Source organism: Acanthochromis polyacanthus, chromosome 8 (assembly GCF_021347895.1).
Source record: "Acanthochromis polyacanthus isolate Apoly-LR-REF ecotype Palm Island chromosome 8, KAUST_Apoly_ChrSc, whole genome shotgun sequence".
Taxonomy (NCBI): Eukaryota; Metazoa; Chordata; class Actinopteri; family Pomacentridae; genus Acanthochromis; species Acanthochromis polyacanthus.
Genome location: NC_067120.1, coordinates 3743973 through 3769168, shown reverse-complemented (window position 1 = coordinate 3769168; position 25196 = coordinate 3743973). Strand labels below are relative to the sequence as shown.

The window sequence follows — 25196 nt, the reverse complement described above, 5'->3', positions numbered from 1 at the left end:
ACCTTAAATTCCATATTTTAGTGTACATATCATTTGGCACATGTTTTAAAGCTGTTAGTATAATTTATTTTCGATAATATTAGCGTGTACGAAGTTTACACCGCTGTCTTTGTAAGCTACTTTTAAACCCTGTGATCACTCTTTAGTTGTTCAACATTTAACGATATTATTCGTTACCTGGCAACGTTGAATTTCCAAGTGGAGATGGATTAGCAGCTAAATCTGACAAACGCTTTGAAAAAGTGACTTTATAAGATAACTAATGTTTCAAAGACTAAATATGGCTGTAAATAACACAGAGTCTGTTCTGAAAGAGTGGGAACTGAAACACTACCTGCCACAACTGTGTAAGGTAAGTTGTCCTGTGTAAAGTCAACGTTATTTTTAAACCACATTTAAAGCGACAGTCGTTGAGTCAAAGTGTTTTCCAGTCGAAAAATAAGAGTGGCGTTAGAAATTAACCTGACCACAATGTTTAAACTTATTAAGACAGCGCAAGGTTATTTATGGTGTGAATTTAGCAGATAAATTTAAACTTAATTGTGTAAAACCCGGCCAAAATTAAATAAAATAAATCCTGACTATGATAAATATTAAGGCCATGACTCTACGGTACCATTGTGGAGATTAACCTAACCATTTTAAATACTAAGGTTAAGAACCACTAATCAATATGAAGGCTAAGACCCTATAGTATGTTTTTTATTTATGGAGATTAACAACGATAATTTAGAAATAAATGTAGTTAGCTAACATGTCACATTAGTTAACATTTGATAGCTTCAGTTCAGATCGTCCACAGTACTTCATGTATTACAAGTGCACTTTGACACTTTAATCAAGTCAAATCCTAAATTTAATTTTCTTTTGACAACAGGGCATATTGACAGCTTCATGTCTGTCATGTCCCAGTGACCCAATACAGTTTCTGAAAGACACTCTGCTGGCCTTCCAGGGAAATGATAATCTTCAGACTGCTGACTGGTATGTTCACTCCCCGTTCATTTGGGACTTTTCTTGACACGAACACAGGGTGGCTCACTTTCTCAAGTTTTATTTTACTCCTAAGCCCCAAAGTAAAGATATGCTACCAAATGTGAACCAGTTGTGTTGTTTTGTTTGTTTGTTTGTTTTTTACTTTTATTCATTTATTTTTACCTTGGTTACTTTTCATCTCTGACCCCAAAACCTGTTTCACATTTGTGTTTAGAAATGCATCATTCCCTGGTTTTGTTGCCTGATATACATGTAGACTTACAATGATTGTTTTGGCTTTTCCATTAGACTTAACATGACTTTCACAAGCAACAGGTTGGAGATTCATATTGTCCTCAGCACCTAATATTACTAACTATTAACAGGAATAATTAATTTTTAGATTGGTGGACATATAGAAAGAAAAACTTTATGTGGACTCACCAATTTAGGAACCAAGTCATTCAGTTTTTGGTGTCAACTTTCTGTTTTGAGGTACAAGCTTGTTGCCAATCCCAAACAGCACACTGCAGCATCTCTGACACGTCAGACAACGGACACACTCTATATGGGCCCAGGTGACAACATGGTACAGTATGGTTTAGTGGCATGCAGGTCACTGAATGCCATGTTGAATCCCAAATTTGCAAGACAAATAACTTTGACTGAAAGAGTTTGTGCTTTTGTAATAATTTATATTCCATTGTACCTTCTAGGTGGACCTTTGTCTTTTGGAAAAGGCTTCATCTCTTTACAGGAAAAGTTTAACAAGCTCTTGCTTCAGGTAGGTGTACACAAATGCAGTCAAGGCCAACACATGAGGGCTTAATTAATTTACCGAAGTTTGTTGAGGGCAGCTTTTCACTGCTTAAAAGTTGGAGTTGACTGCATTTTGTACTGGTGGCAGGAAAAAAATGCCAACAGAAAATCACTAAAATTGTTGATTAGGTCATCCCATGGGACAACAAGTAAAAACTGTCAACTATTTCAGGAATTTATTAATTGTAGTGGATGTGTGGAGAACTCCAGAAACCTGGTCTGCAGTTGGAAACAGATCCTATTGAAAAGAAAAGAAAAGAGAAGAAATTCCTTAATCTCCTTTTTTTAGGTGTTGGAGATTGTACATTCATATTATGATTAGTTATGGATCTGCTGTCTGTAGTGGGATCTACCATTGAAAAGAAAAGAGTAATGACAGCTAGTAGTTTTCATACAAATACATTCTATAGCCTTTTACTTTCTTAAATCTGTTGGACTCCAAAGCTCACAATTGACTTTCTAAAGTTTCTTGCTTAATCTGTATGATTTTATTGAGTAACCCAATGGCACAAAAATGTTGCTATGTCTGACATATGAATTATTTTCATATTAAAATCAGTTCCTGATGAAAAAGCATGCAAAATATTTGAACATTTTTCTCTTACCTTTTAGTCTCCTCTTCACATCCTTTTGCATCATGGGGTGTATTGTTCTTTTATACAGATAATCTTAAGGCATGTTCCAATAAAGTTTGGCAGTCATGCCCGTAGCATCCTGATATGGTATATAACAGGTGTTTGATAGGTACGTTGTAGCTCTTGCAAAGCGGCTTTTGGACTTCACATATGTATTTACATATGATTGTAAACCCTTTTGGGCCTTTCGAGAAGGGGGGCCTTTTTTGTTTCTCAAATTGACACAGTTTTTAAGAGAACTTATGGGTCCTGACAGCTGTTGAGAAGGTAAGTAGCCCAAGTTTCTGGACGGTTTATTCAGAGTGGATTGAAGTATCTTCATGTTGGTTGGTTGCACAAAGGTCTTTAAAAGTCCAGCTCTCATTGCAGCCACAAAACCATCATTTGGGGAAAGGCCTCGTCTATGTGGTAGAGAAAATGAGCCCAGTGGGTGACTAACTCTGTGAGTTCCAGTCCCACTTCGGGTTGAATCAATGCCATGAGATGGGATAATAATTCTGTCATTTGGTCTGTGAATGGCAGGAATTAGATTTTTGTTGTAGACTTTGTGGGATCCAACATAGTTGTTTTGTCCTCTTGAGCCATGAGGAGATCTGGAGGGTTTCATGGGAAACGCCAAGTGAGATCGATCCCTCTGATTGTAAGGTTCATGTGGACTATTTGTTTGAATACCCACATGACCACTCCTCCTCTGTGGGAAAAGGTTATTATAGCTTGAGAAAAGAGAACCACTAGATGCAGGCTGGTAGACAGTGGGAACATGGTTTAGATCTCTGTGTTTAGACAGAAGATCTGGGCTATAGTGTTGGCCTCTTGGTGCATATAAACCTTTGTTATAGGAATTCAAATTTGGTGGCTTTTTTGGATGAAAGAAATCAGCTTGAGTCATTCTGTAGAAGCCTGATGGTGTTTTATACCCCGAGTCTCTACTGCGAGATTTATATTTGAGCTCAGGGATATTCTGCTCAGAAATTAAAGGTGCTAGCTTGGACATCTGACCTGAATAGTAGCTGAAATCCTGGGCTGGGCTGCGTAGAGGGTTGACTGGGGAAGCAAAATCCTTTCGATAGAATGACTTTGTGGGAAATAGTTTCTGTTTGCGTCGCTTATACATTGTTGATTCAGGGCCTTCATTTTCTGCAGCACTTTTGAAAACTTCATTGTTTTCCCCAGAAAGACCACCAACAGGCAAATTACTTTTCATCAGTTTATCTGACATTAGGTATTTGGCACCTGGTCTCCTCCGAACTTCATTTTTACTGTTGTCCAATGGGGCAGTATCCTCTTTTACAGAATCAGACCCATGGGCTACAGAAGACTCACCGACATTTTTCATAGTTTCCCGTGCAGTTTGGAAATATCGCCTTGAGTCACGTCCTGGTGTGAAGAAGGAGTTCTTCATAGATTTTATAAACCGTTCCACATGATCGATTGTTGGGAAGCTGACACCCTTCCCAGGATCTTGTGTGTGTTTCTTCATCAAAAGGCTAAATGGATGATGGTTATCCGAATTTGATTGTTCATGTTTCTGCGGTGAAGGAGTGAAGGAGGCCACCGAATACTCATTTGCACCATGTCCTGAGTCTGGCCAGGTTTGCACCGTCTCTTCTCTGAGCCTAGTAGCAGGGTTGACATCCTCTCTGCTTTGCTTTTGAAGGGAAACAAAATTTTGATGTCTCAAAGCTTCCATCTCGTCCTCATGACTTGTTTTTAAAGGCACTCCAGAATGAAGCTGACCATAGGTTTGTGGATTCTCATGGAGATAGTAGCCATGGGCAATGTGATAGCCTATCAAGGAGCAGACAAGACATTAAACTCATATGGTTGGTTATATAAATAAAAAAAATACTGAAATTCTTACCCTTTTGAGCAGGAAAACAAATGCAGCCCCACAACAGAGTGCGCAGCCAAGAGACTCTGAAAAACAATCAAATGTGTGAGAGAAAACTAACAAGACAAATCTAGCAGAAAATACAATTCCACGGCTTTATTTACCCAAGTGGAAGAGCCATGATAGTCAGTTCAACCACAGAGTCCACCTGGAGCAGCAGCAACAGCCGACTGTTGATTAAACTACCAGCCCTGACAATAATCAGTCATTTTCTGTCCTTTCTCTCCTCAGAAAATTTGAAAGCAAGCACTGGCAGGAAAAAAAAAGAGGGAGGGAAGCAAGGAGGGATATGAAAACTTTTCAGATTCTGCTCACACTGATTGCAATTAGGGGATTGAAGGCAGCTGGTGCTGCGTGAGAACCAGTGCAGTTAGACAGTTGCAGGTGTAGCATTTATTCAAGGGGCTTTTTTGCAAATGTGCATGTATGTGTGTGTATATATATATATATATATATATATATATATATACACACAGATAGATAGACAGACAGACAAAATATTCATCAAACCAAGAGAGAGTGAATTGGATGTAACTCTAAGCAGGCACTTTCTCTGGATCATTGTTAGCAAGTGGGCCAATTTATGAGGATATTCAGTTTCACAGACTACCTTTCACCTGTCCATTGTCAGTGCAGTCATCTCCACTATTGACTTTTTGTCCTGTCCAGTCTGAATGTCCAACCCTACTTGAGCTGAGATAATCATTACAGTAGATGGTTATGGGAGGAATAACACTAAGAGTTAATACATGAATATTTCTTCAGTGTTGCTGGTTCCTGTTGAGCAAATGCAGGCTCCTGACAGTCTGCCTGTGTATCTGTTCACTGAATTAATGATGAGCTGTCTTGGCTGTTGGATGACAGGAAGTGGAAGAGGTTCACTGTGCAGAGCAATACAGGTACCACAGAGCCAATTCTGACAATGGACATGGCAAAGGAACAGTTTGAGAAGACATGCCAGCGGGTTGCACTCACCAAATGGTTGAACTGGGTAACATTACAGAAGAAAGCAAAGGCTGGTAGGTGGCTGCTTAAATAATTGTGTGTGAAGACATTGTATTGAGGCCTGGTGGATTCACTAATGTGGATGAATTGTCTATGCAAGTTGTGATTCTTCCATGCATATAGCCAGAGAAAACATTCACTGTGGTTAAGAAATGTGTCCAAACTTAAAGTCTTTCCTCAATATAATTTCTTACCCACTACATACACCCACGCTTGTGACTCATTTTGTCCCCATGTTTCACTGAGACTTAATTCTACATTTTTTAAGCTAAAAATGTCTTTTTGTAACAAAATCCATGTGTTGTCCTCCTGAAAGGAGATGCAGAAATGCATACATGTTCTGTACAAATATGATGAACATTTGAAATGTGTTTTGAATTACTTTTCATCTCAGATGCCATCAAGAAACTTGAGACTCTTGTGAACGCCTGGCGGCTCAGGCGCATCGTAGTCACATGGCGTCAAGCTACAAAGGACACAAAGACGGCAAAAGAGCACTTGAAGGTATGTGGCTATTTGGAGCTTTTATGAAAACTTTTGTAAATGGTAATCTTCTCCATTACTATGTCTGTTTTTATAAATCTAGCAGAGATTGGAAATGCATTTTACTGAAGTTGGCCACAAGGACCACCAGGCTGGAGAAAGACATGATGGACTCTCAGTGCTTCCCACCAGCCTCTCACTGAAGGTAGTTCCTCTTACAACATGCAGCATTCATGTGCCAATTTTCTTTGTAGATATTGAGTCTGACTCCACAACAAGAAGTCCGAGATTTAAAGCTGCAGCAGCCCCGTTCCCCAAGTGGTCAGTGATGAGATCATATCTGTTACGTAAGGCTTTAGATGGACTCCAAAGTAAACATATGTCCTGTCTGCTTGAGAGCATTTGCTTAAAGTCAGTTGCAGCTCATTGTGCTGCAGTATACATACATCTATACAATGTATATTTAAGTGTAAGAGTACTGTCAACAAATTATGGACTCTGCTTGCACTTACCAGTTATAGCTTCTGTTTGTTTTGGATTCACATTTGCTGGCCAAGTGAGACCACTTCTGACTTTTGCTTGCTCTGGTGTTTCTGTCCAACACTTCTCTTAATAAATAGTGCTTCAATATGACTATGTTTGGAGACAGACGGCAGCTTCTTGTTAACATCATGCTCCCTTACAAAGTGGCAGAGGTGCCACTGAGCCCTGTCTGTGTGCCAACAGCTGGTCATTTAAAATTAAAAAATCTTGACTGAGATGAAAGTTAATTCATTTAATCTGTGGATTAATTTTCCGTCTGACAACATTTAGCATCAAGGAGAGTGTGCTGAAATTCTTTACGTGTGACATGTGTATGTATGCGTAAACATCCATTTTATATCATCCTATTCATACTTCATGATAAAAATATTATGACACAGAATCTTATTGTGAATAATTACCTTTAAGTGGTAAGATAATATGTAAATGATTAGAGAGGGAATTTATTTGTCTGACTGTCTTTTACCCGAGCCCTTTCAGATTTATCAATGTTGTTGTTCTGTTATTTCTTTACTCAGATCTTTCAGTATTTAGAATTGCGAGACCGGCTAAATTGCGCTGCAGTATGTTGCACGTGGAAATCTATCATCCAGTCAGGTACACTGTGGAGTCAGGTCTGTACTGGGAGTGTACTTCTTGTATTTATTTCATTCTAGTATTAAGAGTTGTCCTTCAAAAAGGGAGTATAAAAATGGCCTGATTTTTGTCCTTGTTAGATCAACTTCTCTGCAGGTAAAGACTGGATAACAGACGGTACAGTGAAGCACATTCTGCAGAGCTACCAACCATTTGTGACCCATCTCAACCTACGTGGCTGCACATCCCTGAAATGGCCCAGTCTCAGATGTATCAGTGAGTATTCTGGTCTTACTGCTAAGTATGACTTTTTTAATAACACCTTTCATGTGCAATACTCATATTTTACTTCAGTGTGCAGTGACCAATAGAAATCTTGTTCTTTAACAGTAATATTTGGTCAAAACTATCAAAAATGTCGATCTTTTTTTATTTTTGATTAAAAAAAAAAGACAAGAGTGACAAAACATAAAAGCAACAAAAATGTTATTAATCGATCTGATGCAGACTATTTTACAATACTGAAAAAAGTTAGTCAAAAGAAAACAAAGAACCTTTTTTAAAGTGAATTTTCACACGAGTCAAGACAGCCTGATAATCTGGTATTTCTGCGGCATTCTCAAGTGGCTCGGCTCCTGCTCCTCCTCCTCCAGCTCTCCCTGTGCTTCCAACGGCGTGTTCCAGAGCTCAGGGTCCGTTTGGTCCGAATCCGTTCTGCTGTGCTGTCTCTCCTTTGGACACTCTCGGTTGTAGGAATGCACATACTCCTCCACACTCTCCCCAGTGTGTTCAGGAGGAGAATGACACAACAGGCCCGAGTGCTTCACTGCTGGGTGCAGACGCAGCCAATACACCATGTAGTGAATGCTGGAGAGAGAGGAGTCAGGGTTGTTGTTTTTTTTTTTTATTTGAGCTTTGCATCAGTATGAAAATATGCTGTTAAACACTTAAGCAGAAGAACCCACCTGTAGTCACACACCCAGGGGTTTCCCTCCAGTTTTAGCTGTGATAGGAAATAGAGGTCTTCAAGAACACCGTACTGAACAAAATACAGGCCGTTTTCTGACAAGTCCAGCTCACGAAGGTGCAGGAGCCCAGACAGGGAACCTAAGAGAAAAAGAGGACATAGAAATACATGTGCGACATCCATTAGTTTCTTTATCCTCTCGGTATGATTATAGGTAGACAGACTTTTTGCTGTTCACTAATTTCCAAGAAAAGTAAAAGCCAGTGATGCAATCAGACTCTGATAGGAATGTGCAGGCTGGTTTCAGTTTGCTGCACAGCGATCACTTTATGTGTGTAAATGTCTCGGATTTCTCTACCATAAATATAACTAATGCTGGATTTGCAAAGATGGCAGAAGGCCCACTATCTCTAGAAATGGAAAATGGAAAACAGACGTCAGCAGAGCAGTTGTGTAACTATTCTTTAACCTTTTGACTTTCCATATATCGTCTAACTTATGAAGAAAGGCATCGTAGTATGTGTGTGTAGGTTTTCATCTTGGACATTACAGGAGCTATGTAAGTACTACACACACTGTTGTATTCAGTGATTATGATGAATAGGTGTGCAGAAACAATGAGACACCTACCTGTGTCAATGTGCTCCATCTTGTTGTGACTGAGGTTAAGCGTTCTGAGGCTTCTTGCTCCGTGAAAATCTTTGGCTCTGAGGTGACGGATTGCATTATGGGACAGATCGATGTGAACAACATCCTCTGGAATACCTGTGGGCACCTTGGTTAGACCTAAACACAAAGTAAAACAAGTAAATAAAGGAGTTACTCGGATACATTGGATTATTTTATCTCTGCCAAAAAAATACAGTTTTGCTCCACTAACATGTTCCGTTTGTTTTCAGGTTAGAATGAATTAGAATGAAGGCTTTTTCCATGTATCCCATATAAATCTACTAAACTAAAGACTTCTCGGAGAAGTCACATTCCACTCTACATGTTCAGCTGCTCAAAAGTTGGCTTTGAGACAGAACGAAGCTCTGCCTCCGTTTATCACTAAAATCCAGGCCTTCTGCCAGTAGGAGGCACATTGTAGTAACACATTGTTTGATTTAGTCTATTTTTAGGCAAAATTGAAACGTTTCAGTGTTTAAATTGACTTATTTTGGCACATAAGCCAAACATTAGCTATTTTTCCAAATTTATAAGGTGACAAATGACTTTAAACTGGTTTCAATCAGAGGTTAAGGAAGCCAGAGAAATAACCCTGGAATTAAAACAAATGCCAAGCCAGATGTGTATGTTTTCTCGTTTTATGCCTCACTCTGAAAATTCCTTGTGAAGTGAAAGTTTAGTCATCCCAGCCATGCAATACTAATATTTAGTCATGAGCATACACACTCTCTGACAGTCACAGGTATTTTTCCTAACCCTTCTGTTACATAAGCAACATATGTGATGAATTTCTCAAAACAGGGTGAGGCTCAGAGAAGGGTATAATTCATAAAACCAGTTCACAAAAATAAAAGTGGAGTGTGAGCTTGCCTCGGTTCCTGCAGTCCAACCTTATTTGGGGGAAAATGTAGGTGTGGCACAGTGCTGTAGCGTCCTGTTTGCTGCGAATTGGACTTGGCTGTATGAGGCTTGTGGGGTCCGTTTGGTCGCCCTGTGGGGTTCCGGTTGATGGTGACTCTTTACACAGTAACTCAGCATCGATTTCCTTCAGCTTTCTGTTCCTTTGCCTGAGGGGCTCTGCACACCTAGAAGAGGAGATATTTGGAGGTTGATTGTTTGACTTGTGTGGACTCCGCAACAGATAACACCACGTGAAAGCTTTTGGAGGAATAATTTACCTGGCATGATTTCCTAGATTACGGTTGCTTGGGACCTGAAGAGTGCGTATGAGGCTATCCATTGGGCATTCACAGTTCCAGGGATTATCATACAAGCGCAAGTAGCGAAGGTTTGGCATTGGGATGAGAGCCTCCTCACTGAGCGTTCCCAGGCGGTTGTGCTGCAGCAACAGGGTTCTAAGTCGAGTCAGGCCCTGGAAGGTGCCTTCCTCCACCAAAGAGATCTGGTTCTGCTGCAGGTCCAGACTGGTCAAACTGCCGTATCCAAAGAAGGCTCCATCGCGAAGGACTTTGATGCGGTTGCGGGCTAACAGGAGGTGTTTGGGTTCTCTGGACCAGATCTTTGACATGGGAATGGAGGCGAGACGGCGGTCCTGACAGTCCACATAGACCTCTCCAGATTCTGTCGACTCTGAACAGTTTGATGGCACAAACCTGAAGGGATCTGATCTGCTGTGACGTCCAGAGCCTCTTACCCTGACAGTTTTCAAACACAAAAAATGTATTTCCAACCTGCCATAGTCTATACATGGGTGTTAGACTCTGTGAAAAGTGAGGTGTATAAATTAGATCCAAGAGCAAATCCATACCTGTCCCTTTTAAGTTTATGTCTTGCTCCTCTGAGGCCTCTGCCCTTTCCTGGCCTTTTCATTTCAGTGGACGGGAGCAGCAGGAGGAGCAGGGAGGCTAACAGGAGTGAAGGGATCACTTTCATCCTGAGTCCTACTGGAGTTGTCTTTTCAGCAAGGAGAGCTTGAGCCGACGCAGGAGTTTGTGATTATAGTCTTCAGACTTTGAAACAGAAGCAATAAGTCAGAGGGCAACACTGTTATTGTTGACAGAACACAGCTGCTGTTTACCCTGCAGGAGAAGTGAGAGACGGTGCATTATGCAATGGAAAGAATTTATACTTCCTGTCCTTACGTAGTATTCTAAACTTTATTATATCAGAGGAACAGCTCAATAATTATATTAGTGTCTCCAGAACTGGACAACATAGTTTCACCAGCAGCTTCCCTGCTCTGTATTAATTATCCATGTCTTTGGCTGTCTTAGGTACATGCAGAAACCTCCAGGAGCTCAATGTGTCAGAGTGCTTTAATGTCACAGTAAGGAAGCACGGTTAATAATGTATCCTAAATCTAGAAGAAAATGCATTTGTAACACTACAGACTTTTCTATCAATTTCCTCTGATTTTTCATGTTTATAATGACAACTAGGCTGTTAATAAAGACATTGATAGATCCCTTTCTAACATCAGATTAGTCAACAGATTCATCATTAGAATATGTAATTTAAATTTTTGCTGACTGTTAGTTATGACTTTGCCGATGTCTCTGACAGAACTCAAGGTAACATTTAAATCTGCTTCCCTTTTTTTAGGATATGTTGGTTCAGAAGATAGTTGAGGGCTGTCCCTGCCTGCTCTACTTGAACCTATCTTACACGCTTGTAACAAACAAAACTCTACGAGAACTATCCAGGTAAGCTTCCAGTTATGGAAAAAACATCTGAGAATAGGTTTTTTCACTAGTCTGGATTTATACTCTAAATTGTGACTCCCCTCAGCTGTGCATCCACATTATCAGAATGTTCCTGCATCAGGCTGGTTTTCTCTGAATTCCTGCAACTTATTTCCCAGAATTTCCCACATTTGTGTTTGTCCAATTGTAGCCCACTGCTGGTTTGTGTTTCTGAAATCAGTATGATTAGTGACAACTAAATGATTTATGGGAACTGATATGTTGCTCTTACAGTAACTGCTGACTGTATGATTGCTTTGTTGATAGATTTGTGGGTTCAGAGGTTTTCCGTTATTACATCACCGTCTCCTGGGTAGAAGGTTTTTGCAAAATGTTTTGAAAGTGATTAACATATTACCACATAGGAATTCAAGGATAATAATTTTTAATTCAAAATGTGATGCTTTCCTTCCAGAATGTGAACTGAAATTTCACATTGTTTTGATAAGAAAACAGCAAAAAAACAACCAGCTACAGTCTGCACAAAGTCACAAGCACACGTTGGCTTCTGTAGTTTCTATGTCTAACCACTCATTTCACACAGGAGCTGCCTCAGCCTCCAGTACCTGAGTTTGGCATACTGCTACAAATTTACAGATAAAGGCTTTCTGTACCTGACCACAGGGAAGGGCTGGCGCAATCTCATCCACCTCGACCTGTCCGGCTGTACCCAGGTCAGTTGGTATTCTCCTCTCAGTCGGCACACTGTAGTCGGCTTCAGTTGTAGACAGGACACTGCTTTTTTGCCTCCAGAGTCAAGAAATCCAGTCTCTCCTCACTGTTTGCACGTGTCTGTTCTTGTTTCTGACTCAACACTGGTGAGCGCTCACAGAGAGCTCAGCGCGTATGGACAAACTTCTGAGGGACAGGCAGAGTAAAAGGCAGCTGGGACCAAGTGGAGGGTTGGGTTTATACAATCAACTGTGGCCCACCCACTCACCATGTGTACACTCCAAAACACTGCACACACACTGCAATGTAAAACACGCTTTCCTCCGGGAATGTACATTAGCTTGGTTCCAGATGTATGGCTTGACTTAATGGGGGCCCTGAAAAGTCGAAGAGCAAGGAAAACTGCATCCAGCAGAATGATTCAGATTCCAGCACAGACTCAGATTTTCCTCTCTCTCCTCCTAGATGACAGTAAACGGGTTCAGATACATCGCTGACGGATGCCCTGCACTCAAAGAAATCGTGATCAATGACATGCCAACGCTGTCTGATAGCTGTATCTTGGTGAGTGTGTTCATTTCTAAAGTATTTTAGGTTTCAAGTAAGGTCAAGGCATCACTGTTCTGGAATGTTGAACCGAGACGGAGAAGATAAGGAATAAATTGAGAAAGAATTTGTCGCCCCATGTGTAATTCTTTGCCCCAAAACCCTTAACCTTTCCCAGCAGAGAGAAGTTTTACATCTCACTCTTTTCTAACAGGCTCTGCTTGCCAAATGTCACTGTCTGTCTGCCATTTCTCTGTTGGATGCTCCTCATCTTTCCGACGTTGCTTTCAAAGCCATTGCTGAAACGGCCAAACTGAAGACTTTTAGTACAGAGGGTGAGGTCATTTTGCATCCCCCAACTTTTATTTCCATATGCACATGAAAAGAGGTAACAGTGCTCCAGTTATTTTCTCATTTTTTCACTGCATGTGTTCATTAGGCAACAACCAGCTAACAGACGTCAGCTGGAAGGCTCTGTGCAGCAGCTCACAGGGCCTCCGCAGACTCCACGCTGCAGAATGTCCCAGAATGACCGACGTCGGCCTCAGATCTGTGGCCTCTCTCAAAAACCTGCAGTACCTGGATATCTCATTTTGCAGCAGGTGTGTTTCCTTGTGATAGCTGCAGATTCCATGCTTTTTTCGTCATGTTGCTTGACGTGCTGTTTGTGTTTCAGGGTGAGCGATGTTGGGATTCTGTATTTGACCGAAGGCTCCTCAGCCAGTAAACTGAAAGAGCTAAATGTCAGTCACTGCAGTCACATCACTGATACCTCTGTCATGAGCATTGCACAAAGGTATAGAGTGTCATTTCACATTCACACACTTCAGAGCAAATTACATTTACTTGCTTAACCTTAAACCAAGTGTTCACCTAAAAATCAGGGTTCAATGCTCCAACAACAACAAGTAATACAATTACGCACACTTATCTCATTGTGGTCTGTTAAATAGTGCCAGGCCTGTGTGTGTGTGTGCACAATTTATCAGGTTGTGTAAACTGTACCATCTCGATGTGAGTTACTGCGGGAGGCTGACTAACTCGGCCGTGGAGTGGCTGAGTGGCAGCTCTATCTACTCTCTTGACATCTCCGGTTGCAACATCCAGGATCAGGTAAAGTGTGCATGTTTGTTCTTGCCTTCACACATTCCTGGGGGGAAAAAAAATAACTGGCCATCATGGAAAACAATTTTTAACTTTATATTCTCATTTCTAGGGAATGGCTACTCTGGAGGGAATCCGCTTGAAGAAGCTGGTTCTTGCTGAGTGCGTCTGCGTCACAGACGCTGGCATAGAGGTATGAATCTAATGAGGGTTTCACAGCAGACCAACTGTTTAGAGTTTTCAGTGGGTTTCAGTTTATTTCCTTTTACAGTGTTTCTACTATCAACAGCTGACAGGAAATACACTTGTACCAAAACTGTTTCCTAGAAAAGCGATTCCAAGACAGAAGCGAATAATTTTCCCAGTTGTTGATAAATGTGCTTCTACTGCCTGCAGGCAGATGTGAACAGAAAAAAGCATCTTTGTGTTCTTGTAGATATGGTTCCCCATTTCCTCCACGTTCTCTGCTCATTCATTTTCACATCAGTACCATTTCACCACACATCTTTATTTTCTCTCATGTTGAGCAGAAGCTGTGTAAGAATGTGAGAGACCTGGAGCATGTAGATGTTTCTCACTGTGCAGCTCTGACCGACGCTGCCGTCAGAAGCTTTGCATTTTACTGCAGAGGTTTAGTCACGCTGCGGATGTCAGATTGTCCTAAGGTATAAATTCACACACACACATTCCCTCAGAGATTTCAAATGTTATCTCTCTGAAGGTGAATGTCTGTGCTCTTGTCATTTCAAGCCACATGTTTTCTATTTTCTTCCGCCCTGCTTCAGATGACTGATATGGCAGTGCAGTATCTGACAAGTGGATCTCAGTACCTGCGAGAGCTTGACGTGAGTGGCTGCATACTCCTCACAGATCGCTCAGTTCGACACTTGGAAAGGATTTGTCCTCCACTCTGCTCCATCATGATGGCCTGCTGCATTGGCATCTCCAGGTAAAGAGCACACTTAGAGAAGTATTCAATTACTTTCTGTTTGATGATAACTGTGTGTTAATTTGTAATTTTTTTAAAAGTGTCTTTCATCTAGAGTGTCTGGGAGTTGGTAGATTTTTACTCAATATACCTGGAAATGTCAATACACAAAGTTTTTAATAAAAAAGAAGTGTGCTGCCACGTTAGTGTCTTGCACCATAACTTCTATTGAACCATATGTTGTGTTCCCTCAGGGCGGCTGCCTTAAAGCTGCAGTCACGTGTAGCATACTGGGAGCACAGCAATGATGACCCCACATGCTGGTTTGGCCAAATAGTGCATCCAGTCATAAAACCCATCAGGACCAATGACACTTTGGAAATAACGGAGCAGCACTCAGTGATGACAACCACAGCAAGTACATAAAGGACATAAACAGCAGAGACATTATATAAGAGATAATCCTCACAAATACCAATCACATGGCCAAAGTCCCAAATCGATGGATTAAGTCTCACCTGTCTGTGTTTTCTGTTCTGTACCCGTCAGGACAGAGGCCCAGACACAGTGATATAGAGGCGCCTGAAATCTTGCTGTCAGATCCTGACAGTGGAATTTCCTGTGCTGTCCTGTCTTCCTTTTGATCACACAGCTCATGTGCTGTTTCTACGTGAATGCTAACACATTGTAAAAGTGGAAGAATTCTTTTATAAGTGAATTCAAATTCAAATAGTTTTCCTTTTCTCTTTTCTCTTCTCATTTATAATGGTGATATGGCATTTTTTTTTCCTCTCTGGAATACAGTGTACTGGATTTATATTCATAGTTTTCCACGTTTTGTAGTCAGTCATCAAAAGGCTGCAACTGCTAAACTGTGAGTCTGTTTTAAACTCTGAAACAACTAAGTGAATGTAGTATAAACATGTTTAGCTCTCTCCACTGGAGTTTTGTTGTAGCTGTATGGATATCAGTGTTCCGTCCCTCGTTAAAAGAAATTGTTCTAATTAATATCACCAGATGGTGTTTACCACCAACAAGTAATTATCACAAGTGAAAACCATATGTGAATGCAAAAACTGGCTGGCATCTTTAGGAGTACACGACCATCACTGATATTTACTTAGAGCTTTATGCTGCCATTACAGAAATTGAATCACCTACAAATTACATTAGAATTTGAGCTCGCTGGTGTTGCGTAACCACTTCAACAGCTTGAGTTTTGATTGGAATTGTTTCCTTTTCTAAATTTTGTGATACTTTATGGACTATCTGTGCGCTTAAGTGTTCTTAATTTTTAAGACTGAACAAGCATTTAAGGTGTTAGTTCTTGTTTTGTTGGATTTAAAAGCTGTATTTGACACAGTGGATCACAGATTACTGCTGAACAGGTTGGAAACTTGGACAGGACTCAAAGGAACAGTCCTAGATTTGTTTTGTGACCATTGGAAGTTATGAATCCGATCGAGTGGCTATGACATGTGGAGTACCTCATGGGTCTGTACTCGGACTGTATGTTTTAATTCTTGGGATTGTTTTTGTTTCTGTGTAAAGCACACTGAGCTACTCCTGTGTGTGAAATACTTTAGATATGCCTTCCCTTGCCTTAATCAAAACAAATACACAGGAAGATACCACTAGTTTCATTTGCATGGGACGCAATACAAATACTCAGACTAATTGCCCAGTCGGTGAAAAAAATGCTTAATTTAACCCCCCCCATCAGAAAAGATCACGTGTATTCAAAATACGTTTTCAGCGAGACTGAAAGTGGTGGTGTGAACCTTTTGATGATTCATTCAGTGGGAAAATATTACTCTAATAACCACACAATAATGCTTGATCCAATCATTTTGGTTTGGATGAATACATTCTTTCTGCTCACTCTTTCCATTATATTCTATCACTTAGAATACGGTAACTCCGTGAGAACAACTCTCTCCTGCCAGTCTTTGCTTCACTGACTCGATCTTTGACCGGAGAAGGGACGCTAAGTTTACTGTTCCTGATGAAGCCTCCTGTTTGAAGATTGCAGGAAAATCACAAGTTCCAAAAGTTGCTCCTTTGGTTAATCTAGGTAATTTCCTTCTATTAAATGAAGTACAATTTTCAATAAAACTTCTTCTTCTGACATATTTTTCCAGGTCATACACTTCCCAGCAGGCAGAACCACTCGCCGCATGTCAAAAAAGTCGTATTCCGAATAAAAGCTTCAGGGCGTGCAAACACATCTCATTAGTTTACTCTATTTAGCATGCATGTAAACAGTTAAGTTGAAATCTCTTCTCAGGCAGGAGAATATTTCTCTTATGTAGCTGCAGCTACTGTGTCGGAGATGTCTTAGAAGTTACCTCTGTTTAATATTAACTTAAATTAGAGGCTACTAATGCTGGTAAGCAGTGTGGGGGTGACAAAGAAGTATCTCTATTCCTTGATGTTATCACAGCTTTGGACTTTCAAGGAAATGCTGTAAATATACAAAAAAAGAGGAAGCAACTTTCTTCTTTACATCAAATTTAAAGTGACACTTAACCCGGCTTTGGTGTACAACACACCTTCCACATTGATTTCTATACATATCAGAACATTTGAAAAGCACTTTAGATTACAAGTAATTTTCTTCTTAAATACAATAAATCCTGAGCACAGAGGTAAATAATTAAGCAGGGTAAAATAACATTCAGTCTCGAGGGGCTGCAGCAGAATCCGCCTCTATGTTGACACCCAGTGCAGTGATGCAGCGTTATGACTCCAGACATCCTGTCCCTCAGCCTCCCAGCTTCAGGGACTCAAACCAGCTTTGTGTCTTCAGTCTGACAGAGCCTCTGTCTGCCTGAGCTTTCACCCATCGGTCGGCTGCAGACTCTCCGTTCATGTAGCCTGAAGGAAACGCAGAGATAAACAAAGGCAGAATATGGAAAGGAAACAGAAAGTTCTGTGTTTGTTTACTTGCAGAAGGGCTCAGTTACACACGTGGACAAAATTGTTGGTACCCCTCAGTTAAAGAAGGAAAAACCCACAATTCTCACTGAAATCACTTGAAACTCACAAAAGTAACAATAAATAAAAATTTATTGAAAATTAAATAATCAAAATCAGCCATCACTTTTGAATTGTTGATTAACATAATTATTTAAAAAAACAAACTAATGAAATAGGGCTGGACAAAAATGATGGTACCCATAACTTAATATTTTGTTGCACAACCTTTTGAGGCAATCACTGCAATTAAACGATTTCTGTATTTGTCAATGAGCGTTCTGCAGCTGTCAACAGGTATTTTGGCCCACTCCTCATGAGCAAACAGCTCCAGTTGTCTCAGGTTTGATGGGTGTCTTCTCCAAATGGCATGTTTCAGCTCCTTCCACATATGTTCAATGGGATTCAGATCTGGGCTCATAGAAGGCCACTTTAGAATAGTCCAACGCTTTTCTCTCAGCCATTCTTGGGTGTTTTTGGCTGTGTGTTTTGGATGGTTGTCCTGTTGGAAGACCCATGACCTGCGACTGAGACCAAGCTTTCTGACACTAGGCAGCACATTTCTCTCCAGAATGCCTTGATAGTCTTGAGATTTCATCGTACCTTGCACACTTTCAAGACACCCTGTGCCAGATGCAGCAAAGCAGCCCCAAAACATTACTGAGCCTCCTCCATGTTTCACCGTAGGGACAGTGTTCTTTTCTTCGTATGCTTGCTTTTTGAGTCTATGAACATAGAGTTGATGTGCCTTACCAAAAAGCTCCAGTTTGGTCTCATCTGTCCAAAGGACATTCTCCCAGAAGCTTTGTGGCTTGTCAACATGCATTTTTGCAAATTCCAGTCTGGCTTTTTTATGAGTTTTTTTCAGCAGTGGTGTCCTCCTTGGTCGTCTCCCATGAAGTCCACTTTGGCTCAAACAACGACGAATGGTGCGATCTGACACTGATGTACCTTGGCCTTGGAGTTCACCTTTAATTTCTTTGGAGGTTGCTCTGGGCTCTTTGGATACAATTCCAACGATCCGTCTCTTCAATTTGTCATCAATTTTCCTCTTGCGGCCACGTCCAGAGAGGTTGGCTACTGTCCCGTGGGTCTTGAACTTCTGAATAATATGAGCCACTGTTGTCACAGGAACTTCAAGCTGTTTAGAGATGGTCTTATAGCCTTTACCTTTAAGATGTTTGTCTATCATTTTTTTTCGGATGTCCTGGGACAATTCTCTCCTTCGCTTTCTGTTGTCCATGTTCAGTGTGGTACACACCTTTTCACCAAACAGCAGGGTGACTACTTGTCTCCCTTTAAATAGGCAGACTGACTGATTATGAGTTTGGAAACACCTGTGATGTCAATTAAATGACACACCTGAGTTAATCATGTCACTCTGGTCAAATAGTTTTCAATCTTTTATAGAGGTACCATCATTTTTGTCCAGGCCTGTTTCATTAGTTTGTTTTTTTAAATAATTATGTTAATCAACAATTCAAAAGTAATGGCTGTTTTTGATTATTTAATTTTCAATAAATTTTTATTTATTGTTACTTTTGTGAGTTTCAAGTGATTTCAGTGAGAATTGTGGGTTTTTCCTTCTTTAACTGAGGGGTACCAACAATTTTGTCCACGTGTGTAATTAACGCCGGCATGGTGTCGTGATGTAATGAAAAATTATAGCTTACCAGTAACCGTGGTGTTGCTTTCGTTAATGTTGTTTTCTAGTTCATGCAGAACAACCTCCGGGCTGATATCCACCGATGCTCCACGGAGCTCCACCCCGACGTTTAACGAGGATGGGACACGCACACTCACAGCTCCTACGCAAACGAGGAGACAAATTAGGATGAAGAAAATGTAGAAAGTTGTGGCTGATTAGGTGCATATTTGTCCTCACGCTGAGCGTTTACCATCCTGACTGTGGAGCTCAGCGCTGCCACCGTCCCCCACATAGACATCAATGACTCCGCTGTGAGACGAAACTTTCAGGGATCCACTTGAACCATCTGCAAAAGCAAAGCAGGCCTCAGGTGTTTTTGTTTTTAACCAACCACTGATAGATACCATACACAGGATATTATGCAGTCAGTCAGCCTACTTACCTATAACTGTATCTCCAGATATGTTCTTTACAGTAGTGTTACCTTTAAATCAGTGAAACACAAAGTCAGTATCAATCATGATAACTGGCAGGGAAATTATGATCTTCATCACCCATAATAAGACTGAAAACTTTGGCAAGGACAGTGCTGTCACAAACTGTACATAACACAAACCTGCCTCACTAACAAGATAATTGTTTCCACATATTCTGCGCTGACAGGCTCATCAGTATCAGGAACAAATTAAAATTCTACATGGATGACGCATTCTATTCTCCCATCACTACAGGGCTGCTATCTGTAATCTTTTTAATCTCCACTTCAGAGAATTAGTCTTTTTACAACTAACTTGTTTTTATAACTCTGCCAAAACAAATGACGAGTTGAGAAATTGCTGATAAATTGCAGCCACATTGCAGTTAAATCAGCTCTGCTTGGATCTGAGCCCAGGATTCCTGACGTACCGAGGTCCTGCTTTACCAAGCAAGTAAACGTAAAGCAGCTGTGCACCAAAGTGGATGCTGGGAGTAAAAGCAACAGTTTTCCTACAGAATTGTCCCTTTGTATGTTACGGTACATTAACCTGTAAACGGCACTGATGAGGGACGGACAATTATTAGTTATTCAGTCTAAAAAGTGAAAGCAGGCCTGTGGGGCGGCAAGAAGAATAATTTTCTTAACCTGTTTCCTAGAAATGTATAAAACAGTTTTTTATTATTATTATTATTATTGGGAACAGATTGTAGTGATTTAACCACACTAATAGATTGAGTTTTTATTTTTCTAAAGAAAACAAGACTTTTACAACTCAGAAATGGAAAGATAAGAGATGTTTGCTGTGTTCAGTATATAATGTCTTTGTCTACTTAGAAATTAGTAACAATAGCGGTCAAATAATGAATAATAATAATACTATAACTACTACTACTAATAATAATAATAATTCATTTTAAAATGCACCAGGAAAGAAAAATGTCATTTTTTACAGTACAGTGGTGGAAAACAGTTTTCAGACTACCATAAAATTTTTACACAATCTTTAATATTAACATGAAATATTTGTGGAAAAATATTTTTTGTCTTTCAAAAGGTGTGGCTGCATTTGACAGACACAAACAAATACAAATTATATATTTTTTGTTTACTGTTCATAAGAAAAACTAACAAAAGTAAGTCCTACCAAAACAACCCAACACTCAAAATTTCTTATTTTTATGGAACCAATCGTTTTCAATGGCTTTTTTTTTTTTTTAAGGATTTGTTTAGTTTTATGGCTGTGATTGCAATAAAAGAAATTGCACTTGAAGACCAATAAACATGTATGGGGTGTCCAAGAACTTTTTTCCACTTAGTTCCTTTCCACCTTTTCCTTCTTTCTGCACTCACATTTGGCTGCAGCACAAAACCACACAAATGGTAAAGAGAAGGATTTCGTACAGACGGATGCTGCTGTTTACTCACCATGTACGTGTCCCAGTTCCACTCTGCCAGAGCTGGAGGAGATGCAGCTGGACTCGGCGTAGATGGCTTTGACCTTCAGAGGGCCGTGCTCGGTGGAAACATTCATCCTGGTGCCCTGGAGCTTCTTGACATCCACAGCCTGCAGACATGCAACTCATCACTGCACAAGCAATCAGACAGGTGATGCCTGGTTTTAGCTGTTTTATGTCGTCAGATCTAAAAGGTAATATCAAACCTCAGCTGTTAACACATATATCAGGCTGCTGCTGCCCCCTAATGACTGCTGAGTATAAGACAAAGAAGTCACAACAACGCTGTCCTCCTTACACTGTCTCCTCGTGTGCTGATGTCCACGTTGCCATGGATGGTGCCCACGCCTGTGACATGTCCTCCGTGGGACTGAACCTCAACCTGATGACCCTGAGATACGACGAACGGTGAGAGGAGTGAAGAGAGTCAGTATGAAACATGTTCCTTTATGTTATAAATACAGCAAGTACTCCCAGTTCTACAATAACAGCCTCGTGTTCCCGAAATGTTTGAATTATAGACCATAGAAAATTAAGCAGCATCAGAGCAAATATATAATTGTGGTACTTTTTGTATCATAGTTGACATTTTTGCTGTTTTCAGGCCTAAAATCAGCATGGCCGCCTACAACCAAACAGCACATGGAATTTTAACAGAAAGATTCTTCTAAATATTATATATACAATTCAGTAAAATTGAAATTGAAAGTTATTTTTTGAAGATCTTACAGTAAACCTGTCGACTACTTCATATTAATTAACTCAGAAAGCCTTGGGGTCTGGCCAGTCTTTTCTTCAGGAGGAAATGACATCATGTGGAGCAGGTCATGTGATCTGGAATTAACACACTTCCTGCAGACGTGTTTTAGTAACGGGGAACTTAGTTGAACACAGATACAATCTGTTACCGTCCAGATAAAATTTGATATATATAGCCAAAAAAGAAATATCTGTCATGATTATCTCAACTTAATAAAAAGAACACAATCAAAACTGTTTTTGAATCAGCTCATTTTATTATTGTTTAGCTAATTAGAAGATGGTTGTTGTTAAATTAGTTTATTTAGTTGACATTTTAGTGATATCCAGTCATTTTTTTATTAAGAAGTGATTGTTTCCATCATAAATAATTCTGGAATTTGTAAAGACATGAACATAATGAACATATATTTTTTGGTACTTTTAATAAAAATGCCAGTAAGACATATCCCATGGACTTCTAAAGTCCCTCAATTAATTATTGACCCATCTACTTGTGACCTCTATGTCAGGTTGTAAGTACTGTTTACTAGGCAATATTTCACCAAAACCTTAGAAAAAACATTTATAATCATCGTAACCATGAGTGAAAGTTGCATCAGTAGTGCACAACTCATCTTCTGTGCTATAATTCAACTAAAATAAGTGTTATAGGAGGCACTGGAAGGGTTTTTTTTTGTTACTTTTCCCCCAACACACACACATAAGCCAGTACAGGTTACATGATATGTGATGATACAGATTGTATGTCATATGGTTGTGGATCCTGTTTATGCTTTATGCCAGTGGTACCATTAAGCCTGTGCATCTGAGGTAATAGTCATCAAATAATTTTATTGGGTCAGTTAATTAACAAAATATGATAACACATGTTCTAGTTTTATTGTAAGTTGCTGTAGTTTAGACAAGGTATAATTAGGATATGGACAGAAATTTCAGTGTTTGTGTCAGGAGTACTGACAGCAGATTTTGCTCTTATTATCCTGAACTTTTCCTCCACACCAACACCTGCATCTCTTTTCCCGGGCTATAAAAACATTCAGTCGCCCACATTACTATGACATTCAGCGTACATGTGATTGCAGCTAACGTCCAACCTTCCTCTGCAATGTGAAAAATAGGTTAGGTGTAGAAAAAAGTGAGATGAACTTATCTTGCTCAGATTTTATATTCATATTTATAAAGAAATAACTTAAAATAGTGCATTCGTCAGGTTAAAATTCAAAGACTGAACTCCCATGGCTGCTCCTCAGAGTGCCCAAAACAAGGCTGAAGCTCAGAGGGGATCGAGCGTTTTCCGTTGCAGCTCCAAAACTGTGGAATGAGTTGCCGCTGCACATCAGACAGTCCTCTTCACTGTCTGATTTTAAAACCTTTCTTAAAACTCACCTCTTTTCTTTGGCATTTCACACCACGTAGGTTTGTTGTTTTCATGTGCACATAGGTTTTTATCTGGGATGGGCAGGCCAGTCTGTCTATTGTTGATGTTTTTATTGTGTATTTTGCTTTTAGTTCTATTATTTTTACCTAGTTCTATTGTTTTTATCTTTTTTATATTGTTTTTATCCTTCGATCATGTTTTTACGCTTGTGTACAGCACCTTGGTCGACTCTGGTTGTTTTGAAGTGCTTTATAAAGAAATTTGATTTGATCTGAACTCGCAGTGTGTCAGCATCCAAACACCACTTCTCTTTTATACATCTCCATCAGTAAGGGTTATTTTATTTTGCCATCACCCACCTTGACAGAGTGCAGAACACAGTTGCCCTTTTCTGTTTGCACCTTGCAGATGTCACTCTCCATCTTCTTCACTTGCACGTTGCCTTTTCCTTGTGCAGTGATGAAAAGATCTGACATAAACACACACACAGACAGTACACACACTAAGAATGGACTTCTGGTTCTGCTACAGAGGTGGTTGTGTGTGATTTTCATCCATAACTGCCTCATTTTTTCCCATTAGACACTCACTGCTTTTGATGGGTGCAGACATCTCAATGGACACGTCGCTGGTGACCTTCTCAGCGGAGATCAGCAGCTCTTTGCTCTGTTCATCATAGCGGACCTGCAGGTGATCCAGACCGACCTCCTGCTCTCCGTCTGTCCCGTGGACGGTGATGAAGGCTCGGTCAGCCTCCGGGTACCGGTGCGGGTCCAGCGGGCAGACGGAGATGCTGCAGGCCAGCCGAGCCCGCACCGTGGTGAAGGGGCTCACGGCCAGAGCCCACCGCCTCAGAGGCTCCTCCTGTGCGGCACACCGGTCAGGAGCAGAGCCGGAGAAGGACCGTGGAGAGAGCAAAGGACACCGGGGAGAGGTGAGGGACCAGCACCGGTGGAGAAGCACAGATCCCCGCTGACCCGCTGATCTCCAAAACATGTCGGTCACCGTGAGGTAAAGAGGTTCATCCACACTTCACGCTGAAAAACACAAAGCACCGACATAAACACGCTGTCATTCAGTCAACATGCGCTGATACAGATCACAGCCATGATCACAACCTGCTGCTACTGATGTACAACATGATCAGGAACTTCCGGGATGAGATTCCAGAATAAAAGCACCTGTGCACAAACGCCTAGAGTTATTAGTTCCAAGTTCAGTATTACGAAAACACACCCTTTGGCGTCCTCATCAGAATCACTAAGTTATCATTAACCCTGTAAAACCCAAATATAGGAAAAAAAAAAATAGCATCTGTATAAATAATGAATAATATATATATCACACAAATATAATAAAATAGAAATAATAAAACTATAAGAATAAATGATAAAATGACAAAAATAATAAAAAAATAAAACTGATGTATTTTTTGCAACAGTGGGTTTTACAGGCTTAACATGCTACAAAATAATAAAAACTTTAAATGCTAATACAAATATCTATACATTAACACACAAATCAGTAGAAAGACAATTTTCTTAAAATGTCTTTTGGTGATTTTATACCATTTTCTTTGGTTGTGTGTACCTGCTGACTTCAAGCAGTGAAATAAGACATTAAATGACACAAAATCAAAGCACTTTTTAAATGTTTTTATTATTCTTACCAGGTTATTTGGTAAAAACAAGTCATTTAGAATTTTTTTCCCCTTTTTAAAAATAATTTTATTAAACATTTTGTACACATCCCTGAAACTGCCATCCACCTTGTCATCATGGGATAATTGCCCCTTTAAGAAACCAGCTGATGTAATCAGTGGCATTAACACCCCAATTTGTCTTTCTTTAATGGACGTTGAAACAACTGCTGCAAGTACAGCGAGTATCTATGCTTATTTTTCCTCATTTTCACCATATTATGTTTGGAGTTAGACGTCAAACTTAACCTGTTCATCCTGTCACAGAAATTCTAAATGTATTTGA

The 25196-nt window shown here is 40.1% G+C and overlaps 3 protein-coding genes across 4 annotated transcripts; 1 reads left to right on the top strand and 2 right to left on the bottom strand.

Moving 5' to 3' along the window:
* The first annotated feature begins 63 nt into the window (after window positions 1-63).
* Window positions 64-16458, top strand: fbxl13 (F-box and leucine-rich repeat protein 13). Of its 2 annotated transcripts, XM_051951503.1 has the most exons (20): window positions 64-352; window positions 878-984; window positions 1471-1564; window positions 1692-1759; window positions 5720-5829; window positions 5912-6013; window positions 6870-6965; window positions 7068-7203; window positions 10798-10850; window positions 11126-11226; window positions 11810-11939; window positions 12403-12501; window positions 12698-12818; window positions 12923-13085; window positions 13160-13279; window positions 13473-13596; window positions 13700-13780; window positions 14118-14252; window positions 14373-14536; window positions 14770-16458. In XM_051951503.1, exons 6-20 carry the CDS (start codon window positions 5924-5926, stop codon window positions 14939-14941), a joined length of 1785 nt encoding a protein of 594 aa, XP_051807463.1. In that variant the 5' UTR covers window positions 64-352; window positions 878-984; window positions 1471-1564; window positions 1692-1759; window positions 5720-5829; window positions 5912-5923; the 3' UTR covers window positions 14942-16458. The 2 variants fall into 2 exon arrangements, with proteins under 2 accessions (XP_051807463.1, XP_051807462.1); XM_051951502.1 differs by lacking the exons at window positions 64-352; window positions 878-984; window positions 1471-1564; window positions 1692-1759 and adding an exon at window positions 4793-5339.
* LOC110956315 (leucine-rich repeat-containing protein 17-like) lies at window positions 7225-10560 on the bottom strand. Its single transcript, XM_051951507.1, has 6 exons — window positions 10267-10560; window positions 9742-10219; window positions 9434-9648; window positions 8525-8680; window positions 7893-8034; window positions 7225-7794 (listed from the first exon to the last, which is right to left on the bottom strand). The coding sequence occupies exons 1-6, from the start codon at window positions 10454-10456 to the stop codon at window positions 7509-7511; spliced, it is 1467 nt and encodes a 488-aa protein (XP_051807467.1). The 5' UTR covers window positions 10457-10560; the 3' UTR covers window positions 7225-7508.
* Window positions 16459-17009: 551 nt separating the features above from the next.
* Window positions 17010-24362, bottom strand: fam185a (family with sequence similarity 185 member A). The gene is made up of 8 exons (XM_022201683.2): window positions 23802-24362; window positions 23571-23680; window positions 21370-21462; window positions 21043-21181; window positions 19582-19623; window positions 19390-19485; window positions 19165-19299; window positions 17010-17392 (listed from the first exon to the last, which is right to left on the bottom strand). Exons 1-8 carry the CDS (start codon window positions 24205-24207, stop codon window positions 17280-17282), a joined length of 1134 nt encoding a protein of 377 aa, XP_022057375.1. The 5' UTR covers window positions 24208-24362; the 3' UTR covers window positions 17010-17279.
* Between the last annotated feature and the right edge of the window lie 834 nt (window positions 24363-25196).

What these genes read in the sequence shown, in the direction of transcription:
- fbxl13 (XM_051951502.1), top strand. Translation starts at nt 5,243, where the DNA reads ATGGACATGGCAAAGGAACAGTTTGAGAAGACATGCCAGCGGGTTGCA. An exon ending in GAAGACTTTTAGTACAGAGG is followed by an intron (nt 12,819 to 12,922) that starts GTGAGGTCATTT and finishes TGTGTTCATTAG; the next exon opens with GCAACAACCAGCTAACAGAC. An exon ending in GTTGCAACATCCAGGATCAG is followed by an intron (nt 13,597 to 13,699) that starts GTAAAGTGTGCA and finishes TCTCATTTCTAG; the next exon opens with GGAATGGCTACTCTGGAGGG.
- LOC110956315 (XM_051951507.1), bottom strand. Translation starts at nt 10,456, where the DNA reads ATGAAAGTGATCCCTTCACTCCTGTTAGCCTCCCTGCTCCTCCTGCTG. An exon ending in AGAGTCTAACACCCATGTAT is followed by an intron (nt 10,220 to 10,266) that starts AGACTATGGCAG and finishes TGAAAACTGTCA; the next exon opens with GGGTAAGAGGCTCTGGACGT. An exon ending in GTTGGACTGCAGGAACCGAG is followed by an intron (nt 8,681 to 9,433) that starts GCAAGCTCACAC and finishes CTTTGTGTTTAG; the next exon opens with GTCTAACCAAGGTGCCCACA.
- fam185a (XM_022201683.2), bottom strand. Translation starts at nt 24,207, where the DNA reads ATGTTTTGGAGATCAGCGGGTCAGCGGGGATCTGTGCTTCTCCACCGG. An exon ending in GTCTGCACCCATCAAAAGCA is followed by an intron (nt 23,681 to 23,801) that starts GTGAGTGTCTAA and finishes TGTTTATGTCAG; the next exon opens with ATCTTTTCATCACTGCACAA. An exon ending in ATCTGGAGATACAGTTATAG is followed by an intron (nt 19,486 to 19,581) that starts GTAAGTAGGCTG and finishes TTGCTTTTGCAG; the next exon opens with ATGGTTCAAGTGGATCCCTG.